Source organism: Gavia stellata, chromosome 10 (genome assembly GCF_030936135.1).
Source record: "Gavia stellata isolate bGavSte3 chromosome 10, bGavSte3.hap2, whole genome shotgun sequence".
Taxonomy (NCBI): Eukaryota; Metazoa; Chordata; class Aves; order Gaviiformes; family Gaviidae; genus Gavia; species Gavia stellata.
Window position 1 is genome coordinate 3,074,554 of NC_082603.1, and position 23,729 is coordinate 3,098,282.

General features: G+C 39.9%; 1 protein-coding gene across 1 annotated transcript in view; it reads right to left on the minus strand.

Moving 5' to 3' along the window:
* Positions 1-23,729, minus strand: part of HMCN1 (hemicentin 1) — a 206,988-nt gene that overhangs the window by 48,584 nt on the left and 134,675 nt on the right. Inside the window, exons 46-58 of the mRNA XM_059822131.1 lie at positions 22,289-22,456; positions 18,567-18,680; positions 14,892-14,978; positions 14,297-14,488; positions 13,382-13,555; positions 12,060-12,173; positions 10,510-10,655; positions 8,403-8,553; positions 7,469-7,672; positions 6,290-6,403; positions 5,158-5,345; positions 4,220-4,316; positions 1,067-1,228 (exon numbers count right to left, since the gene is read on the minus strand). Of these exons, the coding sequence (XP_059678114.1) occupies positions 1,067-1,228; positions 4,220-4,316; positions 5,158-5,345; positions 6,290-6,403; positions 7,469-7,672; positions 8,403-8,553; positions 10,510-10,655; positions 12,060-12,173; positions 13,382-13,555; positions 14,297-14,488; positions 14,892-14,978; positions 18,567-18,680; positions 22,289-22,456 (1,911 nt within the window). The remainder of the gene's footprint in view (positions 1-1,066; positions 1,229-4,219; positions 4,317-5,157; positions 5,346-6,289; positions 6,404-7,468; positions 7,673-8,402; positions 8,554-10,509; positions 10,656-12,059; positions 12,174-13,381; positions 13,556-14,296; positions 14,489-14,891; positions 14,979-18,566; positions 18,681-22,288; positions 22,457-23,729) is intronic.

The following is a 23,729-nucleotide window of genomic DNA, read 5'->3' on the forward strand; positions in this document are numbered from 1 at the left end:
AGAAGGCTTGAGATTTACAGATTTATTCTGTGGTTACTGTATCAATCTCAAATGCTATTTTAGAATTGCAGGTCCAGACTGAGGACAGGCACTAAATTAACTTCAGATTCAAAAAAGCACTGCATTGCCATTGCTTTTTAAGGTTCAGTAATCCTCAGGAAAAAAAACCCAAAAAACCACCAAACCTACCAAGAGAACGAAAATTTTAGGGTAAATTTCATTAGTGTTGTTAATTATAAGTTGGGATCACAAATACTCCTTTTAGAGCTGTTTCTTTCATAGGTGCTAACTGCTGTCTCTTAATATAACTATGCCCTTTCCACTTAACTCCGTCACTATCCCATTCTTTACTCCCCGGTCTCCCCCATCTCCATTCGTGAAGCTACTCACTGCCTATGCCCACACGCCGACTCTGCACAGGCGCTTCTACTGCCACTAAGCAGTTTCCATGTCGATGCTGTAGTCTTTGCTGTACCACAGCCCCCAGTCACATAATACCGGCAAGACAGGACTGAGCACCACAGCAAGTGATCTGCAGCTGATACCCTGGGCTGAAGATAAACAGCAGGAGTAGAAATGACACAGACACTCAGGGACCTTATTGAATGAGGAGCTTCAAATGGTTAAGACGACCTTTCAGTACAAGGGTTTCTTCCTGAGAGTGCAGCAGGGTTAATCCAGTTTCCCACTGCACTCAATGGGAAGGTTTTGAATTTTTGTCATCCAAGCCAGCAGAATTTAACTTAGCCTCCGACACAACCTCTGATCATTTCTTTGATCATTTCTTTAATCAATACCTGTCACAGAGCACCTCTGTTACGTGACTTGCCCTCTAGTCTTTTCCACACAGTTTATTTCAGTGCTTTCAGTCTGAGCCAGGCTTCTTTAAAAGTCAACCCACCCAACAGCCAAGAAATTATTAAACACAGTAGGCCAAGCATCTTGTCTACTCACTGGAGCAATATTAAGAATATACTGGCTCTATAAATAATGGCCATCGCCCTTATCAAGACAAAACAGACAGAAGTTGAGTCCAAAGGCTGTAGAAATAGCTGAGATTCCTCACCAGGCACAATAAAAGTGTTGGTATTCGAACTGATAGGTTTTCCATTCTTGAGCCAGCTGAGATCAGGAGGTGGAAAGCCAGTGACCTCACAAGTCAGAGAGATGAAATTATTCACTACCACAGTCAAATTCTCAGGATTAGTACCAACAACACTTGGAGGAACTGTGGAGAGAAATACATTAATAGTATCTATCACAGCATCAGCAAACAATATTCCATAGATTCTGATTTACTAAAATAAAGCTGAATTGCTGAGTTTTGCCAAAGGGCCAAGTTGCAAAAATCTTTCACATCCTATGAATGGACCCACTGGTTTTTGGATGTATCTGGAAATAGGACTGAAGCCCATCTAATGGTCATTCCTGTTCCTGTAATTCACAAAAATTTCAACTATTTCATCCACAGTCCTTCTCTGCTTGGGATTTGGGAAGGCTAATTAACTTATAAGAGATCCTGCAGTTCCTGACTAATGCACTATCAATTTTAAAATGCTGTACTCGTAGGACACTTGCTACGTAAGACAGGACAGATTAAATCTACCTTGTCGGGATATGTAGGATGGCTAAGTATAATTTCTTCCTGATATTATATTGCTCCTATTCTTTCTGAAATAGTCCATTTTCTCATTACAGAGAACCAAAAAATGATTCCTTCTGATACAATTCAGAGTTCTTTTGTTAACTAGACAAACCTGTTGTTTAATAGTGAGCTAAGCAGTTTAAAATTCTGGCACGCGAGCGTGGCTCTAAGGGGTGCGTTTTTAAGCTTACAAGTCCCAGTATTTTTAAATACAAGAATGTTTTGACATTTGACCTTTCTACAAGAACTATTTAAAATGAAATAACTGTAAATCTCTTCCTTTTAATAAACCCCAAGTTTTAGTTTCCATGTTTCTGCAGTGTGGATATATAAAACACTTAAAGGAAAGCAAAAGCATGTTCTTGGCTCTATTGGGTGGAAAAATCATTCCAAAGAACACATGGAATCCTCTTCTTCAAAGACAGAAATGTTAAAGTATTTTGGACCGTATCCACCAGAAATACTCCAGCTGCTTTCTGTCACTTGAATGACACAAAACAGTCATTAAGCCCAATTTATTGCTCCTCTGTGGCACTGCAGAAACAAGAGGAGTCAATGTCAATGGGTGAATTCAGTCCATATTTTTCAACTTGGAATAACTGAAGGTTATTTCCCTGATAAAAAGCATAAAATGATTCACTAGAATAAATGGAGAATTCTGATCTGATGACATTTATAGTTATTTACATTTACTTACTTTTACAGTTACTTTCCCACAGATGCGATTATTGGCAGTGCAAGACAGTAGGCAATTGGATGTGCAGGGCCAAATCTGAGCTATCTTTTAATGAATTTTGCTTAAACTATACCAATGGTACATTTCAAATTCTGCAGCCTTCACGGCGTATGCAAACCGCTCACAAACGTACCACAGGTAACCTGCATACAGATGCAGTAAGGGGCTCAATTTTAGTATTCAGGGTGAAAATCACCTATTTATTACATATTAAGGTTAGAGGTTGAGATTTTAAAACTGGGTGCTTATCTTCAATGTTTTAGAAGGTTTTATTTTAGTTTTATTACTCACCTTTGAGACAAGAAGTGAATTTTTTAGCTTATTAAAGAGCATCATCATAAATATTTTATTTAAATTTATGAAAGCAGTTCCATCAGAAGGATACAAAAAAGCTGGAAAATAACCTTTTTTTTGACACTGACAAAACAGTTATCACACTGCTTAGTGATAATGCATTTTCAGCAGTGCTTCACCCTGAGTGGTCCTTTCCTGAACAGCTATCATTTAATGTTTCAAATGAAACTGCATTCAGAGATTAATAGACCTAAATTGGTAATACTGTTGAGCTAGAATTGAAGCTTCATGCAAATACTTCTTTTAAAATAAAACTATTAGACTATAGTCATTATAAACAAATATTTTAAAGACAAGAAGTTTAAATTAAAACAGAAACATCACGAAAAGCAAAATATTTTGATTTTAAAACAAAACTCAAACATCAGAAAATCTGGGAAGGCTCCACTGAAAGAAAATAACTTCTCAGAGAATGACTCCAGGGCAAATTCTTCCTATGACAATGCTGGTTTTGGCTAATTGTATTACTGAGTAGAAAAAGGCACTATAAATTCGTTTCATTTAGTATGTAAATTTGCTGCACGTGTGAATGAGGGGGGGAAAAAAAAAAGTATTTCTTCTCTATGTAATAACCTGAATCATCAAATTCCTTGGACACTGGTACTGTATTTAAGTGAGAGGGAGAAGACAGCACTTGGCTTCTTTCTAGTTTGTAATACAGAAAATTAGCTAGCTAACAAGGATGTGAAAATGGATGCTGATCATGTGTAGAAGACTGTGATTTAAGTCTCCAAATCACACTATGAAAGTAGATAAAGATGTAGCTGCCAGTATTCCTTCGTAGGTTTTAACACGTAATTGTGCAGATGATTTTGTGGGAGCAATGCTTATTTGATCTTCAATTCAGAACGGACAGCTGAAAGTGGTGGGAGGAAGAGTGGGCAGAAATAAAAGGAGAAGTTCAGGTTAACTCTGAAATGTTAATTAGAGAGATCCTGATTTTCTGAAGCTATCAGGAGAGGGAAGGGAAGGTGGTGGAGAGACTGCGGTTTTTTAAAATAATGGAAAATGTCTTAATTTCTCGGTTGTGTTTGTTTTAGACTTGTGATGCCAAAGGCCCAGATTTCTTTTAATCCTATTCTAACTCAACAACAAGAACAGAAAGGAATCTTAAAGGAGAATTTTTTTTTTTTAAAGTAAGCTTTTACAATGCCTTATCTCTTTGTTATCAGTTTGTAATTCATTATTTCAGGGCTTAGAAACACCTACACAGTATACACACATAGTGAGGCTCCCTCAATAATAATTTCCACCTACATGGAATATATATAAAGAGCTGAAGCCATGGGGTATCACAAGCTATGTTTTGCCAAGGTACTTTAAACTTACATTTGATTTCTAGTACGTCAGAATCTCCATTACACCCAGTAAGACAACTTACATGCATAAATTATGTGCCTAAGCACTCTGCTAAAATGAACACATTCAAGCTAAACTAACATTTGAAAGAAGACAACCAGAAAATGACGGATTATTGTACTTACCATGAACGTTTAGGTTAAAATACTTTTTGGCACTTCCAGCTATGTTTTCCACAATGCAGACGTACCTGCCAGTATCTGTTATCTGGGAATTCAAAATCTAAGAAAAAGAAACAAGATTGTTGTGGAACTAATGTGTAAGACAACTTACTGTTAAAGCATCAAGTATTGGTGTCTCCCCAAAGACCCGAACATCTTTGGGGCCTGCAAGTCTGCAGGTTTCTTTGGTTTGATTTGGTTTTTTGCTAATGCCTTTGCAGCGCTATGAAGAAGCCAGTCTGAGAAACTTACACTGATGCTACTCCTTTCAGAATCTGTTCATGCAAATCTGTGCGTCTCAAACCTCCAGAAAAGTCAACGTAGTATCTTCCACATTAAATTCATTCAAATTGAGTAACAGAACAACTATTCACAAAATATTTGAAATAAAAATCTTAATGTTCCATATGGTTTTTATATTTTATTGTATTCTTAGATCATGCTATGAAGATGAAGAGAATTAAGCTCAGCTCTCTGTTTTAACAGTTTCATCCAGTATCATCCATCGATGGGGGGAGCGCATGTTCGTCAGAATTCACTATTTTCTTTAAATAAATAAATAAAAAGTACATTTTGCAATAATTAAACCCTGCTAAGGAAACTCGGACAAAATCGACAACAACAAGTTGTCCTCCACAAAAATCAACATTATTTTAAACCAAGTGATTTCACTGATGCGGTTCACAGCGTGATCCCACAAACCGTTGGGTCAGCGCAACTGAGGGAACTACACAGGAGTGGGAAGAAGCAGCTGAGGGACAAGGGACAAAAACTCCTTAGGACTGCAGTGCCTTGTAGGAAAAAAAAAATTCAGAGTCTCATACTCAGCAAATATAAACAGTTTTGTCTTTATGGCAGCTTGTGTCTGCGACTCTAAAAATCAGTTATTCACTAAGAGCTACCTGTAACCTCCTTCCGTTGGAGAAAAATGTGTGTTTGTCATCTTCTACAAGGAGGTGACCATCCTTTTGCCAGGTAATACTTGGAGAAGGGCTGCCGCTTGCAACACAGTCCATCACCGCAACCTTGTTCACAAGCACAGTCACTTCTTCAGGCAGATCACCATCAGCTCCACTGACGGATGGTGGTACTACAAAAGAGCAGAACATGGTAAGAATACTGTGACTTAGTATCTCCCAGTGGTTTTTGTCGATTTTTAAGACTGCCCACCAATCTTTTTAGATTGGGTTTTTATAAGAAAGTAGTGAAATCTTCAGTGAATACAGTGAAAGATAATAAAACCCCAAGAGTAGTTCAGCTGGAACAAATCAGTATAACTCAAGGGACTGCAGGAGAAGCACGCTTCTTCACAGCAGCCATAAAGAACAAGAGGTGAAAACTCATTTTCCAGCTAGTCCATCATGTTCTTTGCTACCAGAACAAAAGAGGATTTCCAAGGCAGGCCCTCTTCCTAATAATAAATCAGTGTTTTCAGTGGTAGATAGAAAAATAGAAGTAAAGAAATAAGCATTTCCCAAGGCAAAAGCCTTGAGTACATCAAGAGACAACGCAAGCAGCGTACGAAAGCTTTCTGTGCAATGTTTGCAAACAGATCATACAAAATGGACTCTGCAGGCATTCAGTGGTTGATCTAAATCATCAATTCCCTTACTCCTTTGGGAGTTTTGCAGGTATTTTAGAAAATGATGACGAAAATAAGGAGAGAAAAAAGTCTAGTAGATCAGAATTTTGAACTGGAAGCTGGATAAGGAACAAGAGATACCAAGATAAAACCTGGATTTCTACATATCCTTTTCTCTCTGGTGAAGCACGATAGCGATAACGCAGTTGAGTTCCTGTAGCGATAACCTAAAAACATACTGAACTAACAACATTAACACTATTTTCATGCAGTTCTATATATTTCTACAAAACTCTAGAACCTTATATAAAACACACTGATTTCATAGCTTAAAATTTATAAATTCTGCATTTTTGTAAAAACATTAAGTAAACCTGAACTATAATGCTTCCTTAGTTTCCACAGGACTCTTTTTTTGTCATTAAAAAGAAAAAGGAAAGCAGAAAGCTCACAGAGTACGTGGATATCATAATGAATGGAATCCTCCCCGGCTTCGTTTACCGCCACACACATATATCTCCCGGCATCTTCAGCCTGTGCCCGTGGAATCTGCAACACTCGGCCTCCTGGAAGGAAAATGCATTCAAGATTTAAATGCAGCATCAAGCAGTTTCCATCATTTCCACACCACATTTCACTAGAGACCTGAGCAAGCAAATTTATGAATGATTAGGCATTTGTTCTGAATTATAAGTAACTAAAGACTTCTATTTCCTAGCTACTTTTTCTACCAGCAGATACTTGGAATTCAGCAATGTTCATACCGATGTGTTAGAAAAGAGTCATTAATTCCACAGAAAGGAATAAGGTTCTTCAGCAATATGCAGCCAGACATTGTTCTTCAATCAAAAATAGAAACATTTCTCAGCAAGGTGACAGAGAACGAATCGGCAAAAGGAAATATAAGTACATAATATTCTGGTAAAGCTGTTGCAAACCGAAAAAAAATCAATTCTGAAGCTTATAGGTACATACTATTTGTACTTTTCACTCTATTCCTCATTTAAGGCATAGCCACGTAAATAACTTCCAAAAGAAAGGGCATATTAGGAATACATTTTGGGAGCGGTTGACATTGGTCTCCCTACAAAGGAGCAACGGGCAGACAAGAAGACATTATCCCCACCACTGCCCTTCTTTACACACGCCATCCCAAACCACCCTCTGCACAGAAAGGCTCCCTTTTTGTACCTTCAGCATTATAAGCACCCCTCTCCCTTTCCCATATGAGGTTAAGTAAGAGCTCATGGCTGTTTTTCTGCTGGAAGCTCTATTTCCATCGCTGACTCCCTGGTTAAGAGGCTTTTCTACTCCAATTACCATTTTGCCAAAGCAAAACGTAATAAGGAACTAAATCGGGAACACATCAGAGAGAAGGTATCATTGTTGTATTTTATTTTGCAACACATCGTACGAACGTTAAATGGTTCCATTCACACCATTTTAGGGACTACTTTTTAAATGAAAGAAGGAAACAGCTTAAGTCCAAGGACTGGAAAAAACACATTTCCAGTCAAGAAAGTCTGAAAAGAACATTACTGCAGTGTTTTGAAGGGGAAAAGTTTATTACTACACAAATACTAACACTAGCGCCATTTCTTAAGGTCATAGAGTGACATTTTAATACTCACCTGGTAATATTAATACTTTATCACTAGAGCTCAGAGGATAGCCATCTTTATACCACGTAAGAACCGGAGGAGGAACAGCATTGGTCTCACAGTACAGCGAAAGGGGATTGTTGACAATCACATCTTTGCTTTCTCCACCTCTTCCCGCATCTACCGTGTTACCGGCTTCCCATCCCTTAGAAGGCTTTTGGAAACTAGGAGGAACTACATCCGAGGGGGGGAAAAACGTTATGAGTTTTACAGCAGAAATAGCTGGTTTTAAAGTCAAGAAATGAAAAGATACTGTAATTGTTAAATAGCAGCAATAAAAATTCAGGGTATTAAATTAATCCCTCCCCTAAATTTTAGATTAGCCAGGAAAATTCTAGTTCTTTTCAACAGAATGAACAATTGAGCAATCTACTGACTATTTTCTGAAGAGTAATAAATAACAGCACGTAAGAAGGCCTGACAACAAAACACAGAGGGTATTAATCAACAATAATACTTAAATAGTAAGGTATCTGGTTTTACTCAAGTTCTAATTTTGTCTAAATTTTCAGAAATGACTAAGGATTGTTTTCGTGTATTTACACACAGTGTGTAGGCCAACAGGATGCTTATGTCTGGGGCCTCTAAGTACTACTCAGTACAAATAAATTAAATATGACGTCTTAGTTTAAGCTAAATTAAAACTTTTTCATGTAGGAGCAAGATCAGAGTTACTACGTCATTCCACTGACTTCAGAAACACTGCATATGTCACAAAATATGAAAGAATAATCAAATACTGTATTCTTAAATATGAGCAAAATAGACATGAAATAAAAATCACACAAAAGGATTGGAATAGAGCAAGCAGGCGTAAAGGATATGACATTATAACGATTCCAACATCCCAGAACATTAGAAAAGGAGGCAACCAGAAGAATTTTATTATCTGAACTCTGTTTACCTTGTATATTTACATCAAATTCCACTTCATCCTCTCCAGCAATGTTGGATGCCAGACAAGTGTAACGACCGGTGTCTGATACTTGAGCCTCCTTAATCTGCAGAGTACGGCCGCTAGCTTGGATAATGACACGATCATCCGGTTTAAGTGGCTGTAATGTAATTTTACATGGAAATTAATGCTTGGCAATACATACACTAGAAACAGCTATATTTGTGGAAGTAATATGATGTCATCTCTCTTTTGGTCAAATTCAGGTTGTTTCAAAATCCTTCCTAAGGCAGTATACTGGGAGTAAGAGCATGTTTTCGCTTTGGTATTTCCTCTGCTTTGGTACCACTACCAACAGAACATCCTTCAATTTTTGTTAATGCTTCCAGCAAGGCCCACTTTCAATCTACGCAAAGAAAGCAATTGCTTAGGACACCAAATTACTGAGGACACAGTTAGGACCCAGTCCCAAGGCAGGCGCTCCTGGGGTGGCAGCCGTGGCCACGGGTGCTGCAGCCCAGCGCTCCTCTCATCTGCTCCTCCCCTCCCTCAGACCAAAAGCTTTTTCTCCCTGAGTAAACTTGTTCAAGCTCCAAGTTCCTGGAGAGAGTTTGCTTTTCAGGGTTGTCAGAAACTCTGCATCCTCACCTTTCTGGTCTTGGTAGCTGGTCTGCTAAGAGGATGTGGGTTTACATCACTCCTAACCCCAGCTGCAAGTTGCTGCTGAAAGGAGCAATGCCATGCCCATCAGGCAAGGGCTCTCGTGACATCCGATTCAATCCGGCTCATTCAATCCCTGAACTCACTGGCCAAGTCAATGAGCTGATGGAAAACCTACACACGTAAAACTAACAGTTTTCCACGAGGTGAACAACTGGATCTAACTCACCCAACAGCCACACAACCACTAGGATCTGCTGCCCAGCAAGGATACGGTGTGAACGTAAAATGGATGCAGCAGCAACACAGAGATACACAGGCTTAGGTGTTACTGTCCCTAGAATTTATATCACACGTGACAGTAGACACTACACTAATACAACCTGTATCTCTCAGTAATGAAAACGGAATACATTAGGGAGTCGGCACTGAAGTCCTGGCCTGCAGGGGACAATTCATTTAGTCCATGGATGTGAGCGAGAGCTGTTTGCCTAGGGGCAACCTAAGAAAAAGCTGCTGCTCTGACAGTGGCAGCAAGCTGCTTACCGCCACTGTCTTTCTTGGGGACCTCTCGACTCCCCCCAACATCATTTTTCATTGGCAATACAATCAGTCCAGCCAGGAGATCCCAGAATTACAGCATACGCTCGAAACAGACGGAGGGTGCATACACAGTCTCTCCTGTGACTCCAGGCTGTTTCTGCATGCTCGGTAAATCCAGAAAGAGCTGGTCCAACTGCAGAGGTGCAGCAGTCTGCCACACGGTAAGTGCCCTACCAAGAACAGCTAAAGCAAGAGATTATATTCTCCTTTCTTACAGAAGAGTCGCACGCTTTCTTTTTTATTTATAGCCAACCCCAGTAGACTGCACATCAGTACGATTCTGTGGCATTGCCCTTCCAAACTGCTTCTCCTCCAGGCCGATGTTGTGAAGACTGTGTGTGGCAGCAACCACGCCTCATTCCCCCTCGCAGAGGATCCAGATGCCGTTGTGGCTTTGTGAGCTCTGCCAGAACCAAGCGGGAGGCTCTCTGCAACTTCTGCAAGGGCAGCACTTAGAGGAACAAAGCATGGGGACATTCTATAAGAGGGCCTTTGGGGACTTTACAGACATGTGGTCATACCATGGGATGCTACTGCTAGGCAGGGCCCTCCCCTTTAAAGCACAGGCCAGCGGTAGGCCCTGGAAACTCCGGCACTGATGTCTCAGTGGCACTGCCCAGCACCCACAAAAAAGCAAGGGTGCCAATTTGCGGAGGTCTGGCCAACAGCGAACGTCCTAAGACGCACGAGGGGTGATCCTGCCAGCAGGACGGTGGGCAGATGACTTCCTGCTGATTTCAGCAGTGCAAGTGAGCCTGTTAGGCTGCAGGAACGTTCATTAACAGTAATAGTGAATATGCAGTTGTTTCTGTATGAAATCCACCCGTTAGAAGGAATTAAGTTTGTGACTGGCCTGTCCATCCTTGTACCAGCTGATGGCAGCAGCAGGAATAGCGTGAGCTTCACACTCCAGGGCAAGGCTGTGGTTTACTTTGATCTTCACTTCTTTAGGGGAGAGGCCCATCCCTGAGATATCCCCTTTGTTAATGGTGGGCGGAACTGCACAAAAACAAAGGGAGCGAGAGGGACTTGCATGACTTACTGTCTTATGCAGCATTTCAAACTTAACTGGACAAAGGGAAAACCTGGATGATAACCTCAGGGAAAGCAAGTGCATTCTCCCCATAACCTGTCTCTTCCCCATAGCTGAATTTTTATTTACATATCTATACATGTATTTAAAACTATTTTTTAGTATATGTATTGTATACCAAAATATATAAAACTGCGTTCAACAGTTTTAGACATGCAAACCTGACTATAGCCTTACCTAGCTATAACACTTTATTATGTGTTTGGCTTGAATTCTATAAAGTTCAGTGTACTGCAGTCACTAAAAAGCATTTTAATGAAACTAATATTCTCAGAAACACATGTTTGAACTGCGGAAGTCCACACTCAGAGTAGCTGATCAAAACTCAACATTTCCATTCCAATGAAATCCCAGTGTTGCAAAATCTCCTTTCCTTCTGAATCAGAATGAAAACAGAACATTACAAAATTCTTAAGCTACCCCCCACCCTGGTCTCATAATATCTTTTAAATTATTTTAAATGCTTTCAAAGCATTTTCCATTCTTTTTTCAATGGGAAATTTTAAATTCTCCCTAATGCTTACAGTACCGTAATAACTGACAGCTGCAATCGCTTTTGGGGGTGGGGGGCTTTATGTTGCTACATAGCCATACTTCAATAATGAACTCTTTTGTCATCTTCACATTATTCTGAATCCAATGGGGCCTTATTAGGGACTTAGTGTAATTAAAATAACAACGCGGTTACTGTGAGGGAGCAAACCAAACTCCAATTCAGACTAGGAAGTTAAAAAAAAAAAAAAAAGATGAACAATCTTGCTCGACTGAGGCCATAATCAAGAGTTTGAGCATTAAAATAGAGTATTAGGCACAGATGCTCAAAGGACAATGTGCTGACAGGAAGCCTTGAATAGGAAAGCTTTTGTGCATATGGTATTTTATGGAAGGATATAAAAATAGTATCCTCCTCTTTTACCTTACTCAGAAAAGTTTCCCATTAGACGTTACGGGTCCCCTCCCCTCCTTTTTTTCTAAAATAGTTTCTTTGCTCACGAGATTCTCTGCTCACATCTCCCATTGTGCTGCACTCATCTGATTTGAAAATCATTAGCAAAAAAGCACTTCAGAAGAAACTGGAGTTCAACGTTTCTTAAATGTCTTCCCCTGGGCAGTACAAAGATTTTTAGCCCAACAGCAGGCTTCTTCTAGGGTCTTTCCTCAAGCAATGCCATGAGCTAATGCAGATGTTTGCTAAACAAAGCTATACTAACAGAAATCCTTGTATTCACCATAGGTAACACTGCAAAGGGGAAAAAATGGAAGAAGGCAAAAAAAAATATATATTAACGATTTTGGAAGTATTTCCGTACTGTAGACTTTCACTTCATAGTGCTTCAAAGTTTCTCCAGCCTCATTTGTGGCTACACAGGTGTATCTTCCAGCGTTGTCCTCCTGTGCATTTAGAATCTGCAGGGTTCGACCACCTGCCAAAAGACATCATTCTTTAAGGGCATCTACTTTATAACCTTTCTTTCCAATTATTTAAATAGTTTCTGCAGCGTATTTTCAACCCTTTGGTCCAAATTCTGCCCTTAGATGAGCATGAAAACCTGACTGCTTACCACCACGGTTATTGTGTAATAAGTGAGTGCGTAATTTGCAGGAGTGCTTTGGCTCACAACTCCCGTTGCTTACGGATTCTTGGAAAATTTTTCTGTACCAGAAATTTCTTGAAGCTATTTAGACAGGAAAAAGTGATTTAGGGTTCTGCACTTCATTCACAGAAAAAGGGAAAGGAGGCATAATCGGTAAGACTAAGCAAAAAGAGTCTATTCAACATACAGGGGTGGATGTGAGCCTCTGAACCGCCTTTCTGTTTCAGTACTTGACATCAAAGAGGCCTTCAGCTGCCTCTGGAGAACGGACAGAAGCAACAGCCACAGCGTGAGAAGAAGCGTAAACATGAATGAATCGGTAGGATTTAAGACTTCAGGTGGCCTCTACAATTTTGACATCCATCAATTTCCTTCCCATAGTATCCTGTTTGTTTATGATTTATATTGTCTGCGTTCTCAGAGATGAGTCACTACTTAAATTGGCCGTAGCTTTTTTCAGACTGCGTTCCTAGAAATTGTCCCCCCCACTTAGCAATTCAATTCCTCGCTATCAATATCGACTCATTCTTCCTCTGAACACTTGCAGGTAACAACGCTAAAGTACTCGTCCATTCATCTACATCACTTCAGTGTCACCAGTGAAGGTTGTTCCTGTTTTCCACCTCCATAGATGTGCTAGGTAAGAGTTACTCCACAAATTAAAAAAGGCAGACTACTAATGACCTAGAAAAATGCCACCTCATTCTTCTTACTAATGCTGTTGCTTGTATCTGTCTCCATCTAATTTCCATACTGAATTTCAAGTTATTTACATTCATTATTAACTCCAATGAACTTGTTTGCCATCATTCAGCTTTACGGGACAAAAGGATAAATACCTGAATACAACTAAAATACAAGTAAATCATGAATTAATTGTGAAAACTAAAAAAAAATACTGGAACAGGCAGTACTACAAAAGTACAAACATTGCGCTTAATAGAAATATATGCTTTGATTTTTCAAAAAAGTCTGTAATAGGAAACTAAACAATACAAGAATAAAGTGTTATGTTATTTCTCAGTAAAAAAATTTACCTGGCAAAATGCGGATATTTCTGTTTGATTCTAAAGGATTACCATCTTTCAGCCAGGTGATTGTAGCTGGAGGATAGGAGTAAGCCTCACAAACCAGTGACGTCGGGCTGTTGAGGATAACGGTGACATCTTCTGCATTTCCATGGCTGTCTGCACCCACAATGGTTGGAGACACTAGGAACAACAAAATCATTAACGAGAGGAAGGACCCGTATGAAAAACCAGTTGTCTGTTCCCTGTTCAAATTAAAGGAATCTGGTTGCAGCCTTAAATAGCTGGGAGGCATTCCTACGAGGTACACTGAAACCCAGAACCAGACAACATTCATCTGGTTTTATGTTTCGCCCTGAAGTCAAGGGTCAGTCGTGTTGGTGGAATCCATCCCCCCCTTAGCCTTCGTCAAACACGGGTCACCAGGAAGCCAGCCACCACTTCTTGCGCAGCAGCCAACAGACCTGCTGCTTGACGATCCTGTGAGCAGCAGATTGGTAGGAGGTACAAGCCTAGGAAATGAGGATGCGGAAAACAAACTCGCCATTGTTTGCATTTGGTTATGCAATAACCGTCACGAAAAAGAGAGCTGCAGATGGTTTCAGCTCTTATGAAGAGATTACAATCTGAAGGGCTCTTCAGATACTCCTTCCTTGAATCACAATAAACCAATGTATTGTCCTGCTTATTCCATACAATGTCCTGTTATAGCTCCGCATTTGCTCTATATTTACTCTAATATAGCTCTATATTGTCTAAAGCACAGAACTACTAGTATTTACCAATTACCAAGCTATAAAATTTTAATCGTAGCCAGGCAACTTAAGTATTGCTGTAATTAAAGTACTACAAAATTCCAATGTGATTATCTGTTTTTTCCTGAGATGAATATTTTCTCTGCAAGAGCCAGCCCAGCTGTCTTACCGAGTACATTAAGACTGTAACTTTTGCTCTTATCTCCAGCTGTATTGGATGCAATACATGTGTATCTCCCTGTGTCGGTGACTTGAGCATTGCTGATTTGCAGGAAACGCCCACTGGACAGAAACTTGTGATCTTCATCCTCAGTTAGAGGTTGCCCGTCCTTTTTCCAAGTGATCTGGGGTACAGGGTTCCCTTAATGGAGTAAAGAAAATGGCAAATATTAGTTGCATAGCCTCTAGGATATGCTAAGATTTCTGAAAAACAGAAAAATACACTTTCAGATGCCCTTTTAAAATATATCCTTTAGGGAGATGTTTTGGAATACTTATTCTAGGGTCTTCGAACCTCCTGAAGTGATACACACCTCTTAAATTCTCCAGGCCTTTAGAAAAGAAATATCACAGCAACTATCCTCTTGCTTACATTTTTTACAACCTTTATAAGAAGGAGCGGCTTAGTCCTGCTGTAAGCACCATGGTTAAATTTTAAAATTTCACTGAACTGAAAAGTCCATTAAAAACATGCTGTTGAGAACCAATGATGATTGACATGATGGGTTTGATCAGTGAAGATCAGTAATATTGTATACTTTTACCTATCACTTCACATGTTAGGGTAATTCTGTGCTTCTCTTTCACTTTCACATCTTCCAGTTTATTTTCACCCACAATCCCTGGAGGCACTGCAAACAGACAAGACGACAACATTAGCGAGTATTACTTACAACCAATTTAAATACAACAAAGACACACTCAGGCTGTATCTCAGCATATGTTTCCCTTAATCACATCGATCAATGAATGGCTCGGATCTACCAGGAACAGGTCCCAGTGTGAGACAGCGTAGAGCTAACCGGCCTGTACAACAGATATGCCCTCTATTCTGCACCCCTTAACCATACAAGTCCACACAAAGGGCAAGAGAGGACCACAGACCCAGAAAGTACTCGCCTCGCTTAGTCTTCAGAGCTAGTGAGATACTCAGGGTGCTGAGGAGTATGGTCTGTGGGGCAATATTTCGGAGTATTGTCAGTGGGGCAACGGTGATGAGCACTGGTTAGTGAGGCCAGGTTTGATTTTACGCACCAGCAGGTTTTCTAAGTTTATAAACAAGTTCTATCATCCATATTGAGCAGCAAGTGATTTATTTGTTCAAAACCACGCGCTTAAGTTTAAGAGTTGTTTGTTTTCCAACAGTAATTGAAAGCATCTATCTAGAACTCTAGGGAAAGAACTGATTGATACAGAAAAAAAAGGCAGCTTGTCTGTTCACGTACCATGTGTATTTTTTTCCTTACCAGCATGCTCAAAGCAATACAATAGATTACCAACAAGGAGATGCTGTGTAAAGGCATACATGTGTTTTACGCAAATACAGTTAATTCCCTACAGGCAGATGAACAAACTGTATAGGTCTAAAAGCATCTTGCTGCGGTACAAACTGTGTTTCTCTAGGGAAATAGAGGACAAAACCATACCCTTAAAACACCTAACCACCCCCCGAATAGCTAACTCAATACAAGGAAACTCTTACTGTACGGCTGACCACTTGATGACTTGTTTCCAAATAATCTGGGTCAACGGGACTACATAGGCTGATGTGCTATTGGATGAGGGATGCCAGATTGGTGAATGCGTTGGTGAGTAGCTGTGGTGGTGAAGAGCTCTGATCAACTATTTGTTTCAAAGTAGAGGCATTTGTAGATTCAGGCCAAAAGAAAGTGGCACTACAAATCAAAGCAGGCATGGAGTACAACAGGTTGAAAAGGAGGCCTATAGTAATAAGAAAGAAAGCCCAATCTCCAAGAGATTTTGGAAAGTTTTGTCACAAAAATGCCAGACTAGGGAACCAGATACTATGCTTTAACAATCCTACAAAATGCAAACTTTCAGCCTAGATAGAAGACCGAAAAAGAGAGGAATTAAAATATATTCAGCAGCTTATTTGTGATCTACCACTAAGTTGGAAGCAAGTGTTTTATAAAAATAAGAATCACAGTAATATGCAGAATTCATTGTCAACCGAGAAAAATAATGTTACACCATATTTTTGACACTAAGGAAGTGTCCAAGCTAGAGTGAAGAAGAAAAAAAGAACTGAAAGAGGTTTGCATCTCACTTGACTGGAATGGCACAGATACTCCTTCAGCGTGGCCAAAAGTTGACCTCTGAACAGGACGCACAGTGAGATGCGAGTTAGTAGAATTTAGCATGCGGGAAGACGTGGCCAGTGCTGGCACTCTCACCAACTTGTGAGGCAGTTATGATCAAATTCCCTGCTGTGACTGTACAAGCAATGCAAAACAGACTTTTGTATGGATTCTAGTGTCCAAATGCAATGAGACAAAAAAGCATCAACTAGTGAAGGAATTAGATGGGGGAAAATATAACCTAAAATCATAAAGTTCAGGACTTTTAAGTCAGGCCAAAAGTTACTGTTCATAAACAAACAGAGCAACTCATCGCTTTGGCCCCAAAATAATACACTAAGATGTCAACACATATTAATTTCAGAAATATGACAAAGCCACACCAAACATTTTGCAAATACATAAATATTGTGCTTATTACACCAAGGTCTCCATGCAAACTGGCTGGCCTGTTGCACCTCCTACACCCATTTAGAGAAACACTGGGATGTCTCTGTACGGTTCCTATTTACAGTGAGCCGGTGAATATTCTGTGTCACTATCAGGCCACATTCCAGTAACTTTCCTCTAGAAAGACAAAGAAATTACGGGGGGGAGGGAAGAGAAGACTGAACAATGGAATTTTCCACTTAGCCCATTTGAAATCAGCTTTACCGAGCACTTTTCTTCAAGGCAAACAAAGCCTATGCAAGAGAGATTTCCAGAACCCTCACGAACACCCTGCTACTAAAACCCTCCAAAGAAAACAGTAAAACAATGAATGCTTTTCAGGGTTTATCCATCTCTTCCATTCTACCAGACTTACACTTCCATGAGCTCATCAAATAAACATGAACCGACATGAATGTGAGTTATCATTTACAGGCAGAATATGCATAAGTCAGCTGAAGGGAAGGGAAGGTGATAGCGCTCAGCACCTTAGAGAAAAGAAACTTAGAGGAAAATTAGATACAGTAATGCTATAAGACGACCTGCATCAGGCCTGGTAATTACTGATAAAAATAACAAATAGTTACTAAACCAAAAAGCAGTGTTTTCTGGGAAAAATACATTTATTAAAAAAAAATAAGGAATGTGACAAAATTACACATTAAGGGTTCCAAATAGCCATCTAGAGAGCCTGCTGTACGAGTCCTTGTCTAAATACGTTAGCAGGATCACCCACTACCACACTTGGTTTATGTGCTTTACAATACCAAAGGCTCTACTGACTAAAGGTTTCCACTGAATCAGAGATCTCTATTTTGCAAAACCAGTTCCAGCCCCAGTGTTTAATTTCCCTCTTGGTCTTGGCTTTGCCTTCACATCTTTGTTGCAACAGATTATTACCATCATGCCACTCAGCTGTACGTACTATACCCACTGCTGCACAACAATGCCGCTTTTAATTCATAAGTTTTATCATATGGGGGTTGCACTTTCCTGCATTTGAGCATTAGATGCAACATATTCCCATGAATTTCATGTGGTTTCCTGGGGCTGTAGTTTGCTTTTGACTTAAATCAGCCTAAATTCAGGCCGGTGCCCAAAGAAATAGCACTATTCCCCTGCCCACTCACTCTCATTATCTTCCTTTCACCAGTACTGGCATTTATAGGCTGTGTGGTGAACCAGCAGGGAACTGATCCGGCTGCAAACTAACCTGACCAGGAAAATGCAAAACCCCCACTGTTTCAGATCGCCTATGAACTGATTCACCTTGTTCATCGTGCCCAAGGGAGACTGAAGCTATGAACAACAAGAAACAGAAGAGACATTGGGAGTCCGGCTGTCGGCATCTCCCAGACTTCTATCCAACTGAAATAACAACGTAACTGAGGCCAGTTACGTTGACATAGTTCCTTTTCAGAATAAAAACCAAACAAACCACAAAACACAAGAAGCTGCCAGTTATTCCAAATTACGCCTGAAGAATCTTAATTTTAAAACCTAAACAAAGAGCAAATTCACACGTAGAAGTAACTTCTCTTTAAATCCTGATTTTCTGACCTTGTTATCAAATGCACTTTTTTTTTTGCCTAAGGACATATGTATTGGCAGCATAATTTTTAAAATTCCAGCAAAGTATACAGTAGACCCCCTTATCTTCTTGCACTGGAACAAAAATCATCACGTACTTACCTAGAACAGAAAGGTCAAAATCCTTCCTCACTTCTCCTGCAGCGTTGGTCACCACACAAGTATACTGCCCTTCATCCGCTACGCTCGTGTGCGTCAAACGGAGCGTTCTGCCCCCTGAGGAGAAAGCCAAAAAACCGTACAAGCATTAAGTCCCGCTCCAACCAATATGCTGCCAAATTGTCGGTGCTAATTCTTCATTTTTTTTTATGTTTCGGTTAAATTTACAGCTCTAATTTCTTTAATGTGGTCGATTTTTTTAACGTGCTTTGTTTTGTTGAACAAACAGTAAGAGAAAGTGACTGACCTTACTCCTACTCCCATCATTTCTGTATGTCTGCTCAGGCCCTCAGCTCCTCAGTGCTTTTAGATCTGTGCTTAATATTGATCATACTACTCTTTCTAGTCAGTAACTTCCAAACCACCCTGACACACGTCTTTTTTTTCCTCCAGAAATTACATTTTAAGTGAACTTCTGAGGCATTCAGACATTTTCGGAGAATTTCTGCAGGAAGTCAGAGACCAACGGGAATAATCACTGAAAACTTCGAGACACATCTGTAGAGTTCGCGCAGAGAAAAATCGAACGTGCTCCACACAGGTCACTCAGACTCCACGCAGGGGTACGGGGCACACGTAATTCATCGATCAGCGCAGAGGCTTTGGATGTCGCAGGAACGCTGTGTTTGCAGTATGCAGGATTTGTGCACGTACTTCTATGCAGGAAATTTTGACAGAATACAGTGTCTCAGGCAGCAGGATTTTTGTTCACATGAGTACTTTGCTATACTGAGAATCTAGATGACTATCCAGGAAAAATAATAAAGCCTCATCAGAGGTGGGGGGTGTGAGTACACAAAAAAATAAATTTATTTTTATAAACACATGCAAACACTCCGTGAAGGTATTTTCACATGTACAGATAAGGAATAAAATTCCACTCCTCTCTTCTAGCATTTGCATTAATTGTGCCATCAATAATAATAGGTGACAACAGTACTGGTTTACATGTAATGTTTCAAAATAACGTATTTCTCCTAACACTATAGCAGCGCAGTTGTCAGAAAACAGTTGCGCAGGCATGCTAGTTTGAAAGAAAGAAGATTTGCAAATATGTTTGACCAAAGGACCAAGAATATCCCCGCTTTGCCTTAGCAGAATAATTTCTCTTTGCTTCCTTTTTGGCAGAGGAACAGCAAAACAAACATCAGTGAGTGTTTAAGTGTGAAAACAAATGTGGTGGCCATCCTTTGGCCTTTTCCAGTTTCTTGTTAGCAGCTCTCACATTAGCAATCATTACCTTCAGTACATCACAGCTGAACTGGGCTTGTCCTGCCTGCGGATATCCACAGGCTCTCGTGACTGGGCTATATCCCAGAAATTTATGTTGCTGGTTATGCGCTTTGAAGGAAGAAACTGCTGACCTGCTTGATGGATGTGCCTCTGCCCAAGGAATCCTACCTGCTGGAGGGAGTACTGCGAGACTGAGGAAGGCTCAGTTCTTGCGGACTCACATCACCCTGATCCTTTCTCCCATCCGCATCCTGAACAAAGCCATATAAGAAGCAAAACGAAGCAGATTTCTGCCTGCAGGAGACTAACTTGCTATGGCATCACATGCTTGCACAGCCAGGGCTCCAGTGCTGAGGCAAGATATGATTTTCTACATTTAGCTAAAACTTACTAACAGCTTTTCTCCTTCCTAAAGGTAGTATGCAGCTTGGTGCATGGTCTGCAAGGAAAGCAGATGTGGTACGGTGGATTTTTTTTCTTTTTTTTTTTTCCAGATGATGTAGGAAGTGTCATTAAAAGGAAACATCAGCGTAGTATCTGAATTAACAGATTCAAAGTTGCCAGCAGTGTGTCCACACATTTAAATCATCCGCGATGCCAAGTATGTTTTCAATCAACAGAACCAAAATCTTGCTTTGGCAAAGTATTTTACCTCTTAAATTAGTTGAAGAGGGGGATTTGTTGTTGTCGTTTTTGGTTTTTTACAGCTGTACAAGCACAAATAAAGTTCCAAATGCCATGTTGGTTACAGTTCACTACCACAATGTGTAGTGTTCTAAAGAACTGCACAAAAGCACAAAGTTTGCTGGAAAACAAAGCACGGAGTTCTGGCCTGTTTCCCCACTCCCACTGCAGCTAACATTCAGAGACAATAAACATCTTTTTGTCTCTCACCCTTCCCGACTCGGTAATCCGGGTGGTGGTATTAGTGTGGGTGTAGAAATCAACAGACAGAACTGAAACAATCAAGCCCAGAAGAAATTGTTTTTGTTGATGGCAACTTCACACAAAAAGGAATGCGTACCAACTCAGATAGTCAGATTTACACCGGATAATAATCAGACACCTACACCTTTTTCCATGCGCTATACAAAAAAATGGGAAAGCAGAAGACAGGACTACCTGTAATGTTAAAAGCTACATGAATGAAAAAAATCCTGAAAAATTCCAGCTTCAAATCCAGTCTTAGCTGAGCTTCTAAACACCTTCCAGTTCCTTCACCTGTCTGATAGTTTTCTTGTGTTCGTGCTGTAGGATGGCTTGCCTTTGCATGGTGGCTATGTCAGAGTATTAGAAACTTCATCAAAATTTATTTTCATCAGCTTTCTAGCTGTGAGCAGCAAACCCAAGATCAAAGAAACATCTCAGTTGTCATCTATACATCTCAGTCGTAACCAGATACTTAATTACTTCTACATACTCCACAAAGCTGATCCCCAGACACATGGAGTCGACGCAAAACGTATTGAATCTCAAGGGCTGCTAACTCAATTTCCTATTGTAAGCATCACTTTAATATCACTGCAGCTGCCAGTCAAGTACTCTCGCTTCCCTGTGGCATTGCAGGAAGATGGTTTACAGGAACAGGTACTGAGCCCCTCGTATTTCGGACACCTCTGTCCATTACTACTGTCAGAAAAAGGCATCTGAACTAGTTCTTTGTAGGTTATTCCAGACTGAAAATCGAGATCCCTGATGAATCAGATCTGTTTCTCTGCTTGCCTACCATAAGTTTCTCCAGATTCCTTGGACTAGTCTTCTTGCTAACGCAGCGTTCTGCACTGTCTTTGACAGATCACCTAATTCCAGCTTTTATTAGCTGACATCCTGAAGATCAGATTCAGTTAGCTCCAAGGCCAGGAAGTATTTACGTGCATTAATTTCTGAAGCTCATGGCAGGTTTCCCTTTGTTTTCATATACAGACCCACAGAAATGAAAGATGTGTTTTGTTTATTGTCATATGTATTCATTCTCTCAAAGTTTTTTCATCTTTAAAGAGTAAAATAACCACAAAGAGGAAGAGGTAAAGAAAACTAATCAAAGGAGAGAGCTAATGCAGTATACAAATGGGAACTGACAAAGTAAGGTGTTGCCATCTGATGTATTTCTGGAAATAAGCATTGGACTAACATACACTAACAGCCAGAATAATGGCTTATTCCATGTCACAGACCAAATAGTTACTTGGCCCATACACATAAAGTTTGGTAACAACTTTAGAAGTTTGCACTCGCTATTCACCGGGCATTCCAGCCAATCCGACCCCATTTACTGAAACACTTGGCATTGAATTTTCTCTTCTCATTCTCTTCTATTAAACCAATCCTTCTTTCATGTGAATTACCTGCACTATAGTTGCAGAGGGCACTTTGCCTCCTTCCCTTTTTTGTTTTCTGTGGTTTTTTTTTTAAAGTCACTACAGCTTTTGTACCTGAGAGGATTCGCACTGAGCTGTTCAAAGTGACAGGCCATCCGTTCTTGAGCCATGTTATTGATGGCAAGGGAATTCCTGAAGCCTCACAAACCAGAGAGATGGGATTCTTCTCCACAATGCTGATGTTTTCAGGCACCTGCAGGTCACCAGCAAAACCTGGGGGAACTACAGAACAAGAGTAAAGAAAAGTCGTATTTCAGAACAAATAAAAATTAAAACATTGTCATCCAAATAGTAATTCACTGAAGCGAAGATAAGCTTGGCAAGTGAAGAGCTACAAAACGGAGACGTTTAATACTACATATTAATGACAATTCCTTATTGTGTAACTGCATGGAAATATTAAAATTAAATTATATTAGTTCTACTACCTTTATTTTGTGCCTTAAGATCCCTAGTGAATAACACTTTATAGTGGTTCTGTCCATTCTATGCTCATTATAATTTCCAGTATCTAATGAAACACCAGGGAAAATTCTAACACTGACAGAATTACATGCTTTTTCTAATGGAAAGAACAACTCCCTACTAAAATAACTACCAAAGATTTATTTTTACCTTTTCTTTGCTAGGAATAAGAATATTTCCACTTTAGAAGCAGTTCTGCAGTTCTACAGTTCATACTTTAGAACATAAAGCCTGGGGTCAAGAATTGACCAACATCCTCCAGCACTCTGAGTAGCTTGAGGAGGTTTAAAGTTTCTTTTTACTACCCAGAAGTTTGATAATACAGTACAGCAAACATTCCAAATAAAAAAATAGATAAATAAAACTGGTAAATAATTTAGGCCTCTCATTTTCAATAACGAGAATTCCTGTGTTTACTTTCACAGTAAAACATGAACATTTGGTGTTCAATGAAACATAAAAAAAAAAATCGTATGTCAAAGAATTACAGTGGCAAAGTGACAAAGACAACATGATGTTCTGATCAATTCCATCAAGTCAAATTATGGAGATGAATTACTAGTTGGATGTACCACCTTTAAATTCTTCTGATTGTGCAAAATAAGAGAACCTGATAATCAGGTACTTGAGATACCGGCTATCCTCAGGTAACCGTCCTTGGGTAGCGGCCACTAGCAGGGTGTTCTCGGTTAAACCTTGATTTCTATCTCCCACAATAGAATATTTCCCACCATGACACTCGCCCCAATACCATATAAAATTATACCGTATCTTGGGTTTCTCCTCGCAGGAGATGGAGCAACTGGGGGTGGATTGATATTAACAGGGACAGAGGTAAGATTTTAAAATATGCAGGAGTTATAAAATTGGATTTGGATTTTTGTAACACTGCAATTGAAACTGCATCACATGTAAAGCCTGCAATAGATACAGGTGGTGCATTCAGCCACACAACTATTTCTTGGATGTCCTTTGGTGAAGTTAAAGGTCTAATTTGTTTCTGTTATTCCTGCCCCATTTTGCAGACACT